Source organism: Ambystoma mexicanum, chromosome 6q (genome assembly GCF_040938575.1).
Source record: "Ambystoma mexicanum isolate Mex_15411 chromosome 6q, UKY_AmexF1_1, whole genome shotgun sequence".
Taxonomy (NCBI): Eukaryota; Metazoa; Chordata; class Amphibia; order Caudata; family Ambystomatidae; genus Ambystoma; species Ambystoma mexicanum.
The window spans coordinates 1564156737-1564176746 of record NC_090937.1 but is presented as its reverse complement, the minus strand read 5'-3'; the positions used below and the strand labels follow the sequence as shown (position 1 = coordinate 1564176746).

Genomic DNA, 20010 nt, shown 5'->3' with positions numbered 1-20010 from the left:
CAACCTTCTAGCTGCCCTAAGAATCTGCTCCTTTTGTGGGTAGCATGCTAGTGCGGCCAAGGTGTCTCTGAGACGTGCGCGGTTCCTGGCCCCACTCTGTGGATCCTGTCTATTGGGATGTTCATCACTCCTTCCGCATTCACAAAGTCCATGAAGATACCTGTCACTTCATCTTTCAGGTCTGTGTCCTGCACCATTTCTGATACGGAAGTTGGAGCTCTGCAATCTATTTTCTAGGTCCTCGCAGTGCAGTTCGATGTTTGTTGGCCTGGCCAGGTGTTCCAGTAGTTCATCTGACTTTGTGGAGGGCCAGGTCTTGGAGCACATTTTTGTTTGTGCCGGTTCTTTCCTCGAGAGAAGCAATGTCTTTTCACCTTTCCGACATACAAGACTTGAACTAGCTGGTAAAGGTGTTAAATTGTGCTTACAGGGAGGTGGAGAATATATCCTGGAATTCAAGGAAACAGCGCTCTACATCCTCTTTGGAAGCTGCCATGTTGGTTATTGTTGTATTTGGTAGGTGTTCTGCAGAATTTCGTGTGCGGTCTGGGTTTGAGTGTAACCCTTCTGATCGTAATCAGCAATTTCGAATTGGGTTTTCTTTGGGGGTGGACTGCTGTGTGGGCTTATGCGGTCTTTTTCCCCTTGGTTCCTGGCATTGACCACTATCTTCGCTGGAGGTCGCCGTTGCCGCTCTGAGCTCTTCAGGGGCCCCACTTCTGCTGCGTGTTCAGTCCGCTGTTCTGTAATACCTATGGGACGGGTCTCCTTCCCATCTTGAATCACCCAGGTGTGATAGCCGGACGGCACAACCAGCTCCACTCAAATCGAGGGCCCGGAAGCTCACCCCACCTCTGGCTGCAGGCACAGAGGAATCCCAACACACCCAGGAGGGGATGCCTGCTACTCCTGTGTGCGTGCTGACCAGGATGGTGAGTCCGACATGAGGTTAAGACGCCACCCCCTTGAATCCCCAAGCTGCTCACCTTGTAGTTGTGTGTGGCGGCTTTCTTCCCGGCCTCACCCGCTGTTCATTTGCTTCTGCCTGTAAGGCCCGCTCCGGTACGATCCCAAACAGGGGAGGAGGCACTCCTGAGCACTTGGGGGCATATCCGCACCTGTTGTCAGATGCTGGATTGATTTTCGTGGACCCCGGGTCTCTGTTCGGTCTCTTTGTCTGTTCTTTCCCCACCCCCTCTTCTGAGCCACACCCCAGGGTGAGGGAGCTGCAGTGTCCGATCTCCAAGGGACTTGTTCCTGACTAGGTACAGGATCATATATGGGCACGCAATCATCCAGAGCCATCGCTCCCTGCGAACCGGGTTGGAAGAGTTTTCTTTTTTTTGGGGCTTGCAGGCCCTCGTGTTGGTGTTTTTGTATCTCCGAGCGGTCTCCGCAGTCCCCTGCACCGAGCTGGGCTTCTTCGGGGGACAGAGCCCATCTGGCCACGACTGTACTAGCAGGCGGCAATCTTGGAATTCTAATTGCAAGTAATTTAACACAGACAGTGGCTCTATGCCCAAAGCCTTCTCCAGCGTAGGCAGGCCTATGAACTCCTCTTCCTTCACAACCTGCCACTCCCTTTCCAGACCGCCTCGTACCAGTCTTGAAACCGTGCATGGTCCGGAATGTCATCCCATATCGGGGGCGCCCATATGTGGCTCAACGGCGAGTGCCATGTCGTAACTCCTGTCATTTCCCTGTTTGCTCTCCACAGCGCCAACACAACAGGCCCAAAATGCGATGCTCATGCACCGTCCTCAGAATCGGCGTTAGGGGCGCCCATAACCAATACCCTACCGTTACTGGCCTCAGTAAATAATTTTCAATATGCACCCATTGCGTTTGCGTATCTGCTCTCACATGTGGAATCAGTGCCCTAAATTGTGCTGCTCTGTAATAAAGATATATGTACGGCATCCTCCAGCATTTCAATGGGCAACACCTTACGGAGGAATGTCATTTTGACGGCCTACAACCTACCCAACCATGGTGAGCCTGAACCATCTTTCCACGTCCTCAAAGAGCGTACTCAACAGCGGGGGGTAATTGATTTTATAAAGATCATTAAGATTCTTTGGAATCCGTATTCCCAGATACTTTATACTATCTTCTACAAACGGAATGCTAAAGTCAGTCAGGTCGTCGCTGTCTGCTCGCACCAAGGGAAAAAGGACCGATTTAGCCATGTTAACTTTAAACCCCAATACATGTCAATATTCTGCCAGCAGCCAGAGCACGCCCCGGACCGAAGTAGCTACTTCAGAAAGATGGAGAATATTGCCTGCATAGAGACTAATCTTATCCCACTCCCACTCTGATGCCCGCTAACCGCTCATGCTGCTTTATCTTCATACTGAGCAGTTCTATGAATAATACGAAGAGCAGGGAGGATAAATTAACCACCACCCCCATCCGTCCATTAACCACCACCCTTGCATTCAGCGCCTCATATGTAGCCCAAATTGCCTGTCACATTCTTTCCACAAACCCTATCTTGTGAAGCACGGCAAACAGGAATCCTCACTCCACCCAGTCAAATGCCTTCTTGGCATCAAAGCTCAGTAGCATGAACTCCTCCGGCTCAGCAGAAACATGTTGCATGAGGTCCAGGGTTTTCCTGATGGCATCCATTGCCCGTCATCCCGCTATAAAACCTACTTGATCCAAGTGCATCACCCGAGGTATTATTCCCTCTAGGCGGGTGGCCAATATTCGTGTAAATATTTTTTCATCTACATTAAGTAGGGATATTGGTCGGTAGGAAGAGCATTGTTTCGGGTCCCTCCCCTCCTTATGTATCACAGTGAGCAACGCATTACTAAAGTACACTGGAGCAGTCCTGCTATCAAGTATATTCTTATACACCTCTGTTATTTGTGCCACGAGGACCCACGAGAACCTTTTATAACATCCCATTTCATTTTGTAGCCATCTTCGCCTGTTGTCTTACCATTTGGAAGCCACCCGATTGCCTCCAGCACCTCCTCTCCAGTTATCGGGCATTCCAGGATTTCAACCTCCCTACTAGTGAGCGCTTCCATTTCCACCACCTTGAGATATTCCTTGGATCCTGTCCCATCTTTTTCAAACTCTGTACCATAGGTCTTCAAAATAGATTTCAGAAACTTCAGCTATCCCTTTACGCGTGCTCTCAGCTCATTCCCCCTTCATCCTGCAGCTCTCCCACCCATCTTTCAGCCCTCTGTGCTCCGAGACTAGCGGCCAGTAGTGCATCTACTTTCTCAAAAAACAGTTGCTTAAGGAATTTAAGTTTACATTGGGTCTCCCCCAGTTGAAGTCCCTTCAGTTCAGCCCTTTTCTATTGTATGGAATCCCGCACCTCCCCATCATACACCCCGTCCATGTGAATCTGTGATTCCCCTTCCAAAATGTCCTCCCTCAACAACTCCTCTCGCAGTGCCCATTCCCTCTTTCTGCGTGCCCACTCCCACATCAAATGCCACCTCCAGCTGCCCTTCCCGCATCCCAAACCACATTGGTATCAACCTCCCTGTGTCATTAATCTCAAAATATGCGACAATTTCCTCCTCAAATTTCTCCCCAAAGAGCAGATCCCGCCATAGGGTCTTATTACACCACCATCTACTGTCAGCTCTTCTATGCTCCCCTAAATCCAGTTCCATTATAACCATGTCATGGTCTGACCACCCCACTGGTCTAATGGCACTGCTAAGCACCCTCACCCCTTGTTCCCTATTTAAAAGTAGATAGTCAATTCTGGTATAAGTAGAGTGGGGAGCAGAAAAAAAACCTCAGTTCCCATGTACATCATTCTCCACACGTCAACCAAGCCTCCAGCTGCAATGACGCAACCCAAATGCCCCTCCCGCTGCTCCCCCAAAGCACATGGGGGTTCCTAGCTGACTTTCTGTCCCACAGTTCATCAACCCATGCATTTAAGTCCCCATCCCCCACAATGTATAGGTCTCCCACAGTGGCCATTATAGCATCTAGGGACCCCTGGATAAAAACCACCTGACCTTGGTTAGGCGCATAGAGTGCCACCAGCACCACCCTCACTCAACTCACTCCAACACACCCTGTAATATAAGCAGACGCCCTCCATCAGTTTTAAAGTAACATCATTCTCTAACCGTTGTTGCTTGTGCATTATTATACCCACCTCTCCTTGCATTGCTGGCCCTGATACCCAATATACCTGCCCAATTCATGCGCCCCATAGTCACGCCAAATATCCGTATGCTTTTTCTCCTTTCTCTGTTTTCCAAGTCGTACATCTTCAGGGTGACTTCCTCTTTATGGAGCTCTATCTCTGTCATCCTGGCGTCCAGCCGCATCTCTACCATTTCGGCATTGAGTTGATTATTCTCCAGGCTCTCAATCTTACTTTCCAATGTGCTCACCCTCCCAGTTAGGTCTGCTTTAATTTCGAACAGGATACTGCCAATGTCATCCTTCGTGGCAAAGTTTGACACATCGACCCACGCCAGTAACCTTCCTTCCTGCGACTCACCCGCTGCTCTGCCTTGCTCTCCAATGTCCCCAGCTTCGGTGCCCTTTCTCTCCTGAAGGTGCAGGTCCTTGCTGCACAACCTTTCCAAGCCTTCTTCGTCAGTCTTCCCCCTCAGCCGTCAAATCTGTGTCCACAATCCCCACCTGCTCCTCCGTGGTCCGGCCAGGGATCCATACTGGCCCACTGCGCCGCCACGCATCTGGGTCACAGATCCTCTTGCTTCCGGCCCTACTGCCTCTGAGGCGCTACAACACCGGTGGGCTCCCGCCTGGGAGGGGTCCCTCCGGGGATCGTCCTCTTCCTTCTCTGGGCGCCTCCGACAGGCACGGGCCACACCAGGAGCGCTCTGACCCTCTCAGGAGGAGGTGCGTGTTAGCACACTGGACAGGCAAGAGTGGTCTCTCTTGCACTCTGCTGTCAGTCAGGTCCGTGCAGGCCCGCTCACCAAACACTGCTTCCACTTGGGCTCGCCCACAGTAGCCAAAAGCCTGGGGGTATAGCACCCCTTTCACTGCTCTTCTGTACCCCTCAATCACTCCAGGACGGCGCAGTAAGGCTCTTTCTCATCGCGTTGATAGTGGGAGGAGCGGGAGCCAAGCATTATGCAGCCACGATTCCCCCCCACCCCCTGGTGGTCCCCCACTCGCCAGCTTTCAACGTACCGAGTTTCACCAACAATATACGTTGGCCCTTCGGTTTTAAGGGGAAGTACTGGTACTTCCCCAGCATAGAACCATAGTCCTTTGTCTCTCTCTCATGAGCGCTATTCCTCACTCACTCAATCTTCTTAGGCCCAGTATGGTTGGCTGCCAACCAATGGGTGAGCTTTATTTTTGGTATACTCTTCTCAGTATGTTTGTCTGTCGGATGGCGAGTTGGTCTGATATTACAATAACAAACATTGACTTGTGGAGGATGTTCCTCCTGAAGCCTTGATGGTTTCACTGGTCATCAGAGGGATTCAGGGAGTTCCCTGACTGAATGGGAGTCCTTGTCCCCAAGAGGGGACAAGAGGGGAGTCTCTCCCTATGAAGTAACGCTTACCGCTATCTCTAGGAGGAATGTGGCGTAGCAGGTTCACCTCCATAGCCCCACAGGGAAGGGCTCCCCTCTGGGGAGAAGTGACGAGATCCTGTGAATCGTCACAGAGGATTTATTTACCTTCCACCCCCGGTTATACAGTGAAGGTCTCTAAGATGTGTAATAAATGTTCGGTGCATACAAATGTAAAGTGTACATGTGAAGTCAAATTGTGTCCTTTGAAATGATGGTGTGATTCTAAAATGGTGGTTCCCAACATGTTTTGAACCAATAGCAGGGATCAGGACTTCAGAGACAGAATTCAGGCCTTTCTGTAGTAAGCTCCTGCTGCCAGGCCATCCATTAGCCCAAGCCTGTCTGCCTCAGTGGTCTTCCAAAAACAGAGCCACAGAGATATGGCGAAAGAGAGCAGAGAACTGCTGGCCTCATGCCAGCCAAGCAGAACTGGCAATTGTGGGTACTATGCCAGAGAAATGTGGAAGAAGAAATTATAAGTTACTCACCTAAGTGATTAATGTTCTCTACCTTAGTGATTAATGTTCTCTTAGTTCTGCTCTAAATTTAAAGGGGAAGGTTTTTTTTCTGTTGAAAAAGGTTCCGTCTCCCATCCCTTGGAAGGGACGCCCATGCAGTATGGAGGAAAGGAGACGGGATGTAAGAGTATCACTAGGTTCCCTTCGGCGCAAGGACAAGTATAGGTAGACCCACATTGGGCCATCTGCCTGCAGGAAAGAGCAGAAAGACAATGAACTGTGAAGCTTCATGTTAGGCATTACCGCCAGTGCACTGCAGAAAGCTTAAAGTCGTGTCACCAATAAAGGATAGAAGGATCTAAAAGAAATACATGTACCAAATGCCCTCCAACAGCGATTAAGCATCCATTAGCCAAGGTAAGCTGCTCATGTTGCCAGGGCTGCAGAATGGAAGGATTCTAAAATAAAGCAATACCCCCAGTCTAAACACGTTCCCACTGGCAGGACAATCGGAATGTGGCAAGGCTTAAGCGATGGAAATAGAAAGAAGGAAAGACAGGCCACTAAGCCCTTACTCTGCTTTCGAGCCTCGAGTCATAAGAGAAATGAACAGAACAAGCAATTTGAAAATAATCCTGTTCCCGAGCACACTATGTGGCCCGACGAACACACCTCGAGGTATATGGATGTAGCGAAGGCCACCCAAAATGTGTAATGGATCAATAGTTACAAATGTGGGTGCACTTCAATTTATTTTGCCCGACGCAGTCGGCAGCTGTACAGGGCTGCTAAATTAAAATTTTTCCTACTGTCAAGTGGACATTTTGTTCCGTGAGCTGGTGGCCTATTGAGCCTTCCATCATCCAGAGTGACTGCAGATGCTGATGAAAATAACATTGTAAAATAAGCAATTTTTAAAAAGTGAGAATGCACAAAAACATGCCCAATTGTTCCTCTATGACAAATTAAAATCACTTCCAGTTTGAGTTTATGAAATTTGCAATTTGCCGCCACACAGACTAAACTGCATCTTGATGCAGGTGAATAGTAAAATGAGCTGAACAGAAGAACATTAAGTAAAAGGATGGGTTTGTAAAGCCTTTCTGAAAGGTAGCCAGAAACTCAACAAGTAAAGAGTTCCACAGTCATGTGCCATGTACTGAGAACCGCCGTTCTCCTCTGGTGTTACATTTTACGGAGGGATTGACAGCAAGAGATTATTTTGGGAACGGATAAACCCATCAGGCTGATACACGCGACATACTGGATCAGGTACTATGCATTCATGCCAAGACCATACATAGTAGCTTAAAAAGGACCCTTTGATTAACAGGCAGCTAATGATAGGAAAGATTTTAGCCAGAGATGGTATAAGATTTGGGGAGTTTAAAAATGAGGTGAAATGCGGCTTTCTGAACAGCTTGGAGTAGGTGGAGCTGGTGCTCCAGCAGCCCAGCATAGACAGTGTTGACAGAATCAAGCCTGAAATTAAGACCCCAACTACCCCAGAATGATCCTCCCTGGGAAGAAAAGGGATGATGCACTACAGCGGGCAGAGCCCAATCGTGCCCGTTTTCAGCACTTCCGATTTGATAGTTCAAGCCTATCCAGGTACAGACCAAATTGTTCACTTTATCAGCATACAAGGTAGGCAAAACAAAGAGGATAGGAAGGATGGGATCACAAAGTAAATCCTGAATCAAAGGTTTAGGACTCAATATCACACCAAAACTCGCCCCAAAAAAGTGAATAGCTTCAGAGGTGAGAATCTGAGGATGAGAAGACGAGTTGACCCCTATTACATTTAGATTTTTTAGGCAAAGCGATTGGGGCTGCAAGAGAACCAGAATCAAGTTGGAAGGTTGGCTGACAGCAAAGACTGGCAAGTGATGCAGCAGTGAGTGTAAAGGAAATCCTTGGAAACAGAAGAGGAAAGGAGCGATGGCATGAGTTCTGGACATCGCTTATCAAATAGGCTGCATGAAAATGTGCATTCTCACGAGAACGAAGGAAAGAGCATGAGTCCGGAGTGCACAGCATTGCCACAACACACGTCTTCAGAGGACCACAGCTGATAGGAGCCAGAACACCATAAGCAGGCACCAGCTAAAGACAAGTGACAGTTGTTCTGTGCAAGGCTAGGGCAAGGATGAAGGGTGCTGGGTGCATTTACCAGTTGGTGCTCAATCTAAATTGCTTCTGTATCCTCGTTATTACACCCATTCAACTATAGTAAAATACTTACAGGGTAACCCTAAGCTACAGAATTGCTGATCAGAGGGCATCAGTTCACAAGCAGGGTCTGGTAGTCGAACATTCAAAATAAAATGAAAAAGATAAAAAAGAAAAATGTGGCAAAAATGGAAAAAAGGCACTTCTTAAGTAATGTTTCTTACCTTCTTTCATTATTTCCCAACTGTTCCACACTGACCCCACACACAGGATTGGTAGGCCGAGCTCACCTTGAAAAAGGGTCTACAAAATAACACAAAATAGAACATTGTCATACAAATGCATTACTGTGCAGCTTAACAAGTAGAATACAAGAACTCCATCCAACTTGGATGCTATAACATTGTTATGATTGGCGAACACAGAGCACATATTCAGAGGGAGGGCACTTTGGGTCTTGGCACCACAGGACCAGACTACTGCCTCGACAGAGTCTTAACTCATATGAGCTGCATTAAAATAGGATTGTTGTCACTGCATGAGTAAGCAGCACGGGGGACGCATTAAAATACATATTTAAACATAGCAGGCTGTCTATTGGAGGATAGTCCGCTAAGGTTGCTTGCACATGGAACATAACTCAAGAGACACACATGAGACCTGTGCAGGACATGGCTTCTGTGGCATGCCAGAAGAAGGACACAGAGTATGATGAGCCATTTCACTAAGACGCTATAAGACGTCTCTACCTAACAAAACTAGCTACAGTGCTTGTCCGTCGTCGGTGGATGTCTTAACATAATCGGTCCCCCGTCCAAACTAAGTTAAACTGACCCTATCACTATAACAACAACTGAAGACAGGAGAATGACTCCCTTCTCCTGCGGATTTGGCTTCTTGCAAAATTCTGTTTTAGTAACTAATCTTCAGATAATCTCTGGGGACTAATTTTTATCAGTTTGTATAGTTCATTCCACACTTTACTGCGTTTTGGTTTCCTCTCTGTGATGGGTACCTTTAATGGTTTCATTATTCTCCTCTTGATCCTCTCTGCAGAGTGCTGTTCTGTGCTCCTCCCGTTGTAAGATTATTCCATGTTTCACAGTGTCTTTACTTTGACTGGGACAAGTATGATTGGTCCCATAATTATTCTCTGTTCCCCTCCCGGGTCTTCCATTTTCCCTCTTACCTTGTGCGCTTAGGGATATTGTCACCAAGGCTTCTACATGCTTGGGGTTTGCTCTCGCCTTCACCAGTGCAGCCTCTCATGTTTCGGCAATGTCTCTTCTCTCGTTCCGTCATCTAGGATGGGCACACAGTATTTCTAATACTGTTAGGTTCTGTGTCTCCACTCCCCAAGTGGGTTTTGTGTTGTTTATTGGACTCTTGGTCCACCACAAATCTTTTGTGGTGGTCACGCCACCACCTTCTCTGTCTCTCTTTCAGGGCTCCAGGACGCTCTGCATCCGCGTCCACTTCTCTCGCTTCCTCCAGGTAAGACGGTGCGCATTTAATTCTGCTTCGTGTTGCTTTCTCGACATAAGGCACCATTTGCCCAGCTCTCGATCTGTATCACGCAGTTTACCTGTTTTGTAACTCGCAGGTTTGTCTACTTGCCAGTCTCCTCCATTCTTGTGCATGAAATAGCCTCAGACTTCCACGGTGTATGTACAGAGCTTCCCCTTCCTCTTTTGTATGGTTTCTCCCCTCTTTCATATGTCCTCTGCCTCGTCTCCGTTATATGGGATTTTTCACTTAAAGGAATATTTACAGTTTCTGGGCGACAGTAGCAAATACTGTTTTCATCTTCATTCATGTTCCCATAAGAGTTCCTCAAAGAGGTATTGTTGGGGTGTTTACTAGTGAGTTTCTCACAGGAATGGGAGCCCTTGTCCCCAGAGAGGGAATCTCTCCTGTTGAGGTCCCACTTGCCTCGGTCCCTAGGGAGGGTGATCCTTAGCGGGCTTACCTCCCTGGCCTCATGCTTTCCTGTCATTTGTCACACTTCCCTCTACAGGGGGTATGTGCATGCAGCATTTGGGGGTAGATCTTTATCCCCTGCATGTGCCTCCTTCTGGAACAGCCTCCCTGCCTCTGTATGCCTTGTGCTGGAGCTCCTTAAGTTCCGGAAAACCTTCAAGACCTTTCTCTTCGCTTCCTCCTTCTCTCTCCCTCGCCCCTGCTAACCTACTTTCTTTTTCTCTCCTGCCTCACTCCTCCTTCACTTCCTGACACCTCCTTCCCTTCCTAACTCTGTTCAGTTTTCACTGACTGGTTGCCTGGTTCACCTTCAGAGCCACACAGGTCCCAGGCTCCCCCACCAGTCTTTGCACTTGCTCCGGGCCTCTGCACTATGTTCAGACTACTGCACTTGCAGCATTCGCTCCAGGAGAGGAGTAACCTTTCGGCACTTAACCCAGGGCCCTGCTGGACTGGGCACACTTATTCCCCCTCCCTCGCACGTCTGTCTGTGCACTTGCATAACCCTAATTTACTAGGACTAGCAAGTTCTGTTGTGTCCCCCTTTTGTCTTCCGTTGCTAGTTTGGTGGCACCTGAAACACTTCATGCACTTGCAGTAGGAGAAATGCTGTAAGGCCTAGTACGCAAGTTACTTCCTGTTAGTTCATTCGGAAAATCCAAGGCTAAAGAATGACTACTGTATTCCCTTGCTCCATTCCCGCCTTGAAGAGCTTTGAAGCACTTCACTTGTGTATAAGCTCTGTACAAATAAACAATGAATAAATACATGAATATAGCTTTGAAACATTTTCCGGTGGCACATGCCTGGGAAGTTGGAAGCCAGATGTAAAGGCACATGCACATTTGTGATCGCCGAAAGTTGAAGAGATTTTGTGTTTTCATAACCTAAGATGGTTCACTGTGTTAGGTCTTTCTAAAAAAAAGAAAATCAATTTTTGGGAAGGGAAACATTACATCTAGCATCAGTTAGGAGAATTATGCCACCCTGTGTTCAGGAAACCCTCCTAAACATAAGCAAATAGGATTTCTTAAACATTTCTTTGGATCCTCAAGTTCAGCTCTTAAGAGGGGCTGGGGTAAACAAGAATACATTGTAAAACTGTTTACTTTGAATAAAGGAATTCCTACACAGAGGTGTTATACAAATATACTTTATTTCTAATAAATCATTTGGACCCAGCCCAGTATCTAGGGATTTTCGCTTGACTTTGTTAGATTCAACCGTGAAGTTAAATATTAACCAGCATCAATTTAGACAAGCCATACCACAGGGAACTTATGACTTGTTAAGAATTGAAAAGTATCAACCGTAATACTGTCTCCACCACAAAACAATGAGAGATATGGATAGGCATATGTTTGGCATCTCCATCAACCAGACCATGTTGAAGATACAGCTCAATTAAGAACTTTGGACAGGTGATTTAGAAAAAATGAAAGTGGGTTTTTATATCTAGTTTCATGCCTCCAGGCCCAGGTCTGGGTATCAAACCTGTTCTACTCTGCATTATCTTATTTCTAAGACAAGTGCGTGTTGACACTGACCTATCCTCCCAGCCCGTATTTCATGTCAATTATATGTAAATTGTATGTACCGTGAAGTGTTTTAATATTTCATATTAAGGTACATTGGTGGTATAATGTTTTCAAGAAACTATAAAAACACTTTAAATAAAAAGATCAAACTTGGCAAATGGATACCTGGGTGCATAATGAAGATGGAGAAGGGAAGTCAGAAGGCTGAGTCACAGCATTTATTTTATTTATTTATATTGCGCCGAACTGCTCGCAAGCATCGGGGCGCCTACGTGGAGACACAGACAGACAGTGAAGGACAGAACAATGACGGGACACTTCATTACACGTCAGGATTAGGCCAACAAAGGACGTAGGGTCTTATCTAGGATAACTCAAAAAGCATGGTTTTTAGTTTATATAGGTTAGATTCTAGTCTGTGGCCTGTCGGTAGTTTGCTCCAGAAAGCTGCCGCACGTGTGTGGAATGCTTTTCCTAGACCTAGATTTTTGAATTTAGGAGTTATCAGTCCCTTGGCTTCAGATCTTAATGTTCTGGTAGGGTTGTAGGGTGTTAGTTTGGTCTTGAGATAGGCAGGGGCTTTTCCATAAAGGCATTTATGGGTTAGACACAAGGACTTGAATTGGACGCGGTCTTCCATTTTCAACCAATGTAGGTCTCGTCTGGCTTCGCTGATAGGATCTCTCCTTGGTTTTTGTTTGATAACTCTTATCGCCTGATTTTGAATCAGTTGGTACTTGTGTAAGCTTTGTTTGCTGGCACCAGCAAGGAGTGCCTTACCATAGTCCAAGCGTGATAGAATGGTGGCTCTGGCAATAGTGGCGCAATTATTTTCATTGAGAAGGGGCCTAATTGTTTTGAGGAGTCCGATATAGTAGTTGCAGTTTTTGCTGACATATAGGGCTTGCGTTGAGTGTAGCTTCCAGGTTCATGCCAAGTGTTTTGACTTTACCAACTACATCAATGCAGGATTCCTTGATTTGGAATGCCTTGTAGTCAGATGTCAGTTTAGCGCGAGCCTGGGTGTATCTAAATACCATTAACTCGGTCTTGTTGCTGTTAAGGCACATCCAATTATTGTTCATCCACTCTTCTATATTCTTATAGATGGTATTCAATGTAATACCGTCTTTAACGTAATCACTGCTCAATTCCATAACTAGCTGTGTGTCGTCAGCATAGTTAGTGAAAAATACTTGAAGTTGTTCCAGTAATTCACACAGGAGGCGTATGTAGATATTAAAGAGCAGCAGTGATAGGCTGGCTCCCTGAGGAACTCCACACGAGATGTTCAGTTGAAAATTTGTCTCCCCAATGGACACGTGAAATTCTGTTCTCTAGGAAGGAGGTGAGCCAGCTTATTGCTTCATTGGAGCAGTTTGCCGTTTTCGCTAGTGCTTGTTGTAAGTGTTGGTGGTCTAACAGGTCAAATGCAGCACTTATGTCTAAAAGCACTAGTAATCCGGTTTTACCCTTATCCATGATTTCCAGCATTTTTGTTTGCACGTCTAGCATTGCCGTCTCTGTGCTATGTGCTGCTCTAAAGCCGGATTGTTGCGGATGTAATAACTCATTTTTATCTACGCATTCCTGTAGTTGAGCTGTAGCGATTTTGTCCATGACCTTAAGGGTGACATTGCAGTTCGTAATGGGCCTCAAGTTGTTAGGGTCGCGTTGGTCTAAGTTGTTTTTTATTTCCAGTGGGGTAATGGTGACTTTTTATAACTGGCACTGTTTTATCTCTGAAAGATGAATTTACAATTTTAGTAAATAAAGGGGCAAAAATGTCAGAGTGTTCAAGAATGATTTTCGGTGGAAGCTTGTTTTCTATCTCCATGTTAGTCGTCAGTTGGACTGAAGGGTTAGGTTGTGGCTTGGTCTGAAGTGCGGATGCAATTCGTTCTCTCGCTTTGATGATTTCATTGGCGAAAGCTGTCTGAGTGTTATCACATTCTAGTTGGGAGGGATTGAAATTGGGAACCAGGGCCTGGGGTTTGTCGATAGATTTTAGTATGTCGAAGAGTTTGCTTGCTGAGCTTGCAGATGCTTCGATTTGACTGTTGCGATAATTCCTTTTGGCTTCATTAATGCGGTTCTTATATGATTTTTCTAGTGACTTCCAATTAATCTTATTGTCGTCTGTAGGTTTTTTTTGCCATTGAGCTTCTCTAAGGTTTTTTTCCCTTTTTAAGTTTGGTCAGTTCTGGTGTATACCATTTTTGATGGTTGGAATTGGGCCTGACTGTTTTTTCGCGACTAGGTGCTTTTTGGTTTATCAAGCTTTGCATCTGATGGTGTCACAGGAGTCTGTTTCCTTAATTTCGGCCAGGATTCTGTTAACACAGGATTGTAAATCTGTGCTTTCGATATTTTTTAAGTTTCTTGAGTAAACTTTCTTGGCATCGTTAGCAGGTTTTTCTGCTAACTGAGGGATCAATAGATTGAAAACTATTTTGAAATGGTCAGACCATATACAGGGAGTAGTGGTAACATTGTTTGTTTCGATGTTATTGGGAATAACCAAGTCCAATTGGTGGCCATTAGCCATGGTAGGGACATGGTTTAGTACATTAAACTGGATTTATTTTAGGCATTATTTTTGGGTTGCAGCTTTGTGAGCCTACATCGTTGGCTCTGCGCAGGGATGGGCCAGCAATGCTTCTGGTAGCACAGTGCTCTCAAGGGCCTGTGAATCAGCTTCCCCTGCTGGCTTAAGGAGAGAGAGCATAACTCCTCTGTCTCGTTGTAAAAGGGAGAGGGGGGCACATTTGCCATCACTAGAGAAATGGTAGAAAGAGGGCTTCTTTAGATTCCCATATAGAATCAAACAGCAGGACACTTTGATTGTGGGGAATTTGTGATCAATTGTTCCAGGCAATTTCATGGAGCATCATTGTATACTGTCTATAAGCTCCCCATTTTAGGGGGTGAATGATGTAACACTTCTACACGCCACGTATAGAAGTCGATTCCACGTTAATATATATTATATCATAAGTGATATTCTCCTAAAATATTTTGTGTTATATGAGTGGCATGACTGAGTTTTGTTTAACCATGGCATTTATGATGTTACAAACTGTGCTTCCCTCCGCAAACTTGTATCTGACATTCAATTTATTGGTTGGTTGATGTACTTTTACTCATGATTAAGGGAATTGTAGAAACGCCTGGAGCATCTCGATGAGAAAATAAATAAAGAAATGTAATGATCAATTGGATTACTCAAACTCTTCAATGAAGTTTTGGAAAACAAATCTTTACTATAATAAAGAAAAGTTACTTTTAAACCTAGCTTTAGAATTTTCCTGATGTGGAGTCTTTTGACTGGCCTTATCCAGTATCATGGTGTGCAAAGTATCCCACTTTATTTTAGATGACATTTCTCTAGTCTACCTGCTGATATAGCCTATTTGCCAAACCAAGCCTTTCTTAACCCCCCCCTGCAAAAGAATGTGATTTAACTTTCTTTAACACTCTACTTTATATTTGTCATCTTCAGGTGTGCACTTGAATGCTTTTTTCGACACATATGCTGCCATGTCAGGACTTTGCCAAATGTCTAGACAAGTGCGGCACGGCCTCAAGATTTAGTTTCAGGTTGGTTTTTCCCCCAAGATTTTGGATTCATCTTTATGTGTTTTCAAGGTAAGGGTGCAGACCCTCATATTCTAAGATGGTACTGGGGCTGGGCCTCAGTCTCAGTTCTATAGAGTCAAACATTTCAGCAGCCACCGAGTTAGTGGGATTCAGCATACTCAAAATCTGCGGGCATCTTTATGGACTAGCTCAGATGTGTAATCTGGTATGAATCCCAGACAGAAGTCATAAGATGTTAATTTCTGCTTCTGACAATAACTTTTGCTCGGAGGCAGGCAGTCGCCAGCCACAGAACGCTAGGACAGCCTCTCCTCCAAAACGTGGCTATGCTCTGCTTGGCTACGACCAACCTAAAAACGAGGAATGCCATTTTCTGTGTGCGAAGGTACGCTTCCTAGGCATAAAACTGAGGTAAGATGCATAGGAAAATCTTTTAAGATCGATGACAGTATGCTTAAAAATACATGCCCGAATGATCGGGACAATACAACTTTTGAGCGAGCATTCACTTTAAGGGTTTCCATAGCCAGGGTGATGTGAAAGATCTCCAATATGTTATTACTAAATGTGTATGTGGGAAAGTGAAGACAAATAAGAATAATGAGGTGAAGCTAATAATTAAAATTAATCCTGTTTAATGTCTAATGAAGGACTGAAAATGTGTGCATGTACTTAATAGATGAACACGAATAATGAGAATGACTGCCCATAGATTGAAATTGACCCTGCGGAGAGTGCGTTAGGAATCAGGAACCAAGCAATGAGACTATTCTAGATGGTTTGATAAATGACATCAGAATACATTAGAAACGCATACATAATAGAATTCTATTATGTATGCGTTTCGAATTGTGATGTTGCTGGTCAATATTAATTTAGGTATGAGTTTGCTGTACGTTAAGATGTGCTTGCAGTTCACAGGAATAGGTATTCAGTTTATGCAAATAAGAATTCAGTGTGGTTCATTTATTTTTTGTTGAGCTATGTGTCTATTATAAACCTTTCACATAAATAATCAAGAGTGATGCTGATATATATAAACACACAAAAGAGAAAGAAAATGCGTTCATACAAAATAATTACACAAAACTTAAAATCACAATTCTGCTTAATAAAGTCTTACTGTGTGAATAACTGATTCTTGCAAACTATGAAGTGTATGGTTTTGGATGGGCAATGTCATCAGAGCAAAACGAATTAACAGGATGCAAGTAAAATTGTATAACCTAACTATTTTGATAAAATCAAAAATAGATCAATTAAAAGGAATCACAATAAAATCATATTTAAAATATCAAATGTTCAGGTATTCTAGGCAGTGAAATACAAGTGTATTGAGTGGCTGCTACACCCATAAGCAATCTCTGATGATACAGGCCTACCTAGGCAGGCAGCGATGCTTCTGGAGACTGCTGTGCTATTGCAATCCTTTGAGAACTCACTAGAAGATGGAGGTTCTAGGCAGCACTTGAGGTTATAAAAGGCTGAATTGCTTACTGCATAAACATGCGGCTCAAAGATCAGATCAACAGTGAATGCGATGCACACATTGCAGAGGCGGGGGTGGGTAAAAGAAGGGCAGCATTGAGAATTGCAGGCAGATCCTATTCAAAACGTCCATCAGTGGGATTTCGGAAGGTTTCATAGGCCTTCCGATATGTAATACGTACTCAGCAACCAATGGCTGACTATGCACACTGTTATGGAATTTGAGGGATTGCTGGCCAATCTTAAAACAAAGAACATTTGGGATTGGGGACATATTGAAGTCTAAGAGGACCTGTGATAATATTGCCCCCAGAGAGACCCTACCAGTGCCTTTGATGGCAGAGAGCATTAAACCTCAATTTTCACCCAGAGGACATGATCAGTGGGAAAGGAGAGAAGAACAAGTTACTCTCTTACCTGGTAACGTTCTTTCGATGGGATGGTCCGACGACATATTCCATATCTATGACAGTAATCACCACAGCTTTGCTGCTTTGGAAAATTGTCTTTGTCCTATGTCGATGACATCGATACGCCGTCCTCGAGGACCTCCTCCGACGGCCGACGTCACTATTACATAAGTAGGACGCACGACGCCCGTAGCCTTAGTTGTAGTTTTTCCCCCCCAGAACGTGTGGAACCAGTTGTCTGCTAGTCTGACACACAAAGCCTTGCGGAAACGTAAGCTGCAATTGCATAAGAAATTCTGCAGCGGGGAAGGTAGGGAGGGAGCGATATGGAATACGTCATCGGACCATCCCATCGAAAGAACGTTACCAGGTAAGAGAGTAACTTGTTCTTCGAGGGGATTGGGTCCTCCGATGTATTCCATATCTATGACAGACTTCCAAAGCAGTACCAATGCAAGGAGGTGGGAAAAGAATTTAGAAAACAGAAATTTAGAATGCCCAATCAAATTGCGGAGTAAAGGACGGCCTTGCCAAAGGCCAGATCCTGCTCACGGATGGAATCGAGGGAGTAGCGACGTACAAAAGTGTGTACCTAAGCCCAGGTGGCTGCCTCACAGATGTTACGAATAGGAACCCCCCTCTCTAGGGCATTAGAGGCAGCCATACCCCTGGTAGAATGGGCCCGTAAGCCGACCGGTGGGTCCTTACCCACCAAGCGGTAACACTCAGATAGCCAAAATAATCCAGCGAGACAAAGCCCGTTTCGTCACAGCTTGTCCCAAACGCTTTCCAGCGTAACCAATGAAGAGTTGATCGTCCACTCTGACCCGGGACATGCGTGAAATATAAAAGCTTAACGCTCTCCTAGTATCAAGCCTATGGAGCCTCTCCTCTTCCTTACCAGGATGTGGAGGAGGATAAAACGCCGGAAGAACAACCTTCTGGCTTAAATGAAATTCCGACACCAACTTCGGAAGAAAGGAAGGACGAACTCTAAGGACATCCCTGTCCTTATGAAACAGTGAAGGGTGGCTTAACTGAAAGTGCCTGTAACTCACTCACTCACTCTGCGAGCGGAAGTGACCGCAACCAAAAACACAGTTTTAAGAGTTAACAGTCTAAAAGGGCATGAATGCAAAGGCTCAAACGGAGCACCCATCAAAAACTTGAGAACAAGATTCAAATCCCAAACGGGCACCAGGAAAGGTGACGGAGGGAACACATTAGTGAGATCTTTCAGAAACTGAGAAATCAAAGGAATTTTAAAATAGAAACACTCTTCAGACGAGCGCTTAAATATGGAAAGTGCTGCCAGGTAACCTTTAACGATGTGGGCCAAAGAAAGCAAAAAAGACAGAACCATGGGAATGTCACATGCAAAAGGATCCACATTCTTAACCCTGCACCAGTCTCAGAACTTACGGCAACGGTACAAGGACTTTGTTGCTGGCCGTCTGGCCAAGAGCAACACCTCCATCACGTCTTCAGGGAGGTCCCAATCCATATACCTCAACCTTTCAGAAACCAAGCGTGAAGGTTGAGGGATCTGAACTATGGATGGAGAACCTGACCCCCCCTCCCGTGAGAGCAGATCGTCTCGGAAGGGAAGACAAGGTGGAGGGCAGATGGACAAGTCAAAAAGGTCCGGGTACCACGTCCTCCGGGCCCACACCGGAGCAATGAGGATCATTCGGGAACCGAACCTCTAACATCCACACTACTTGCGGGATGACGGGGACTGGAGGAAACGTGTACAGCAGTGGGAATGACCACCCCACCACGAACGCGTCTCCGAAGGTTCCTTTTGGAGGAAATTCCCGCAAGCAGAACCTCTCGCACTTCCGGTTGACACTGGATGCGAAGAGATCCACTTGAGGGGTCCCCCACATGGCGAAGATCTCCAAGAGAATCTCCTCAGCCAGCTCCCACTCGTGAGAGATCGCGCTCTGCCTGCTCACAGCGTCCGCCGTCTCGTTGTCGTCTCCGGCCAGATGAACTGCCGAGGTCGAAACTTCCTGCTGGATTGCCCAGAACCAGAACTGCATCGCCTGCACAGAGGAAGTGACCCTTGTTAGGACAGTTTTTCTGAAGTCCAACTATGGGCGTAGCAAAACCATTCTACTGAGGCAGTACAAGACTCCACTCTTAGTATAAGGCTGTACCACCTGAGTTTGGGGTAGCGCAGACAGCTGCCCAAACTCCTCAGAGGAGGAATATGAGGTTTCTGATGAGGAGGATGTTAGTTCACCCCCCCTCTCCTTCTCTTGCCTCTACCTTGCTGCGACCATGTGCTCTGAGATATCTAAGGAACTGAATATAACAACATTCCTATGGGAAAACAATATGAAGATGTGGGAATATGAGAAAAAGTATAACAGGTCTGTAGAAGACCATTTTCTGCACCCCTCTTCTTTTTCCAGGTCTTCTGTGTCTACAGCTTCCAGGTTCCCAAAATTGGTGAGTCAGTATGATATGAAGTATGACATTGTTGTATGGCTGAAATCTTTTGACCTCACTTGTAAAAGGTTTGGTCTGTGTGAGAGTGATAGACTACCCTGGGTTCTTTATAGACTTCCCAAGAGAGACTACTATGTGCTCTTGGATTTACCTGAAGTAGAAATAGGTAACTGGGATAGGGTAAAAACAGCTCTCATAGATATATATAAGAAGAAAGCTTCTCCATATCTAAACCCCTTAAGGGACTCTGAGAATAGAGGTAGGTCAAAAAGTGCTGTCTCCTCATCCCATAAGGAATCTGTCAATACTGAGTATAGCAGAGAAGCTGTGGTCTTAGACCCAGCTGAGCCCCC

The 20010-nt window shown here is 45.6% G+C and overlaps 1 protein-coding gene across 2 annotated transcripts in view; it reads right to left on the bottom strand.

Annotated features, from left to right (window-relative positions):
- Positions 1 to 20010, bottom strand: part of NAGK (N-acetylglucosamine kinase) — a 460912-nt gene that overhangs the window by 55031 nt on the left and 385871 nt on the right. For both annotated transcript variants that reach the window (XM_069632274.1, XM_069632275.1), the window contains exon 9: positions 8409 to 8487. In XM_069632274.1, the coding sequence (XP_069488375.1) occupies positions 8409 to 8487 (79 nt within the window). The remainder of the gene's footprint in view (positions 1 to 8408; positions 8488 to 20010) is intronic.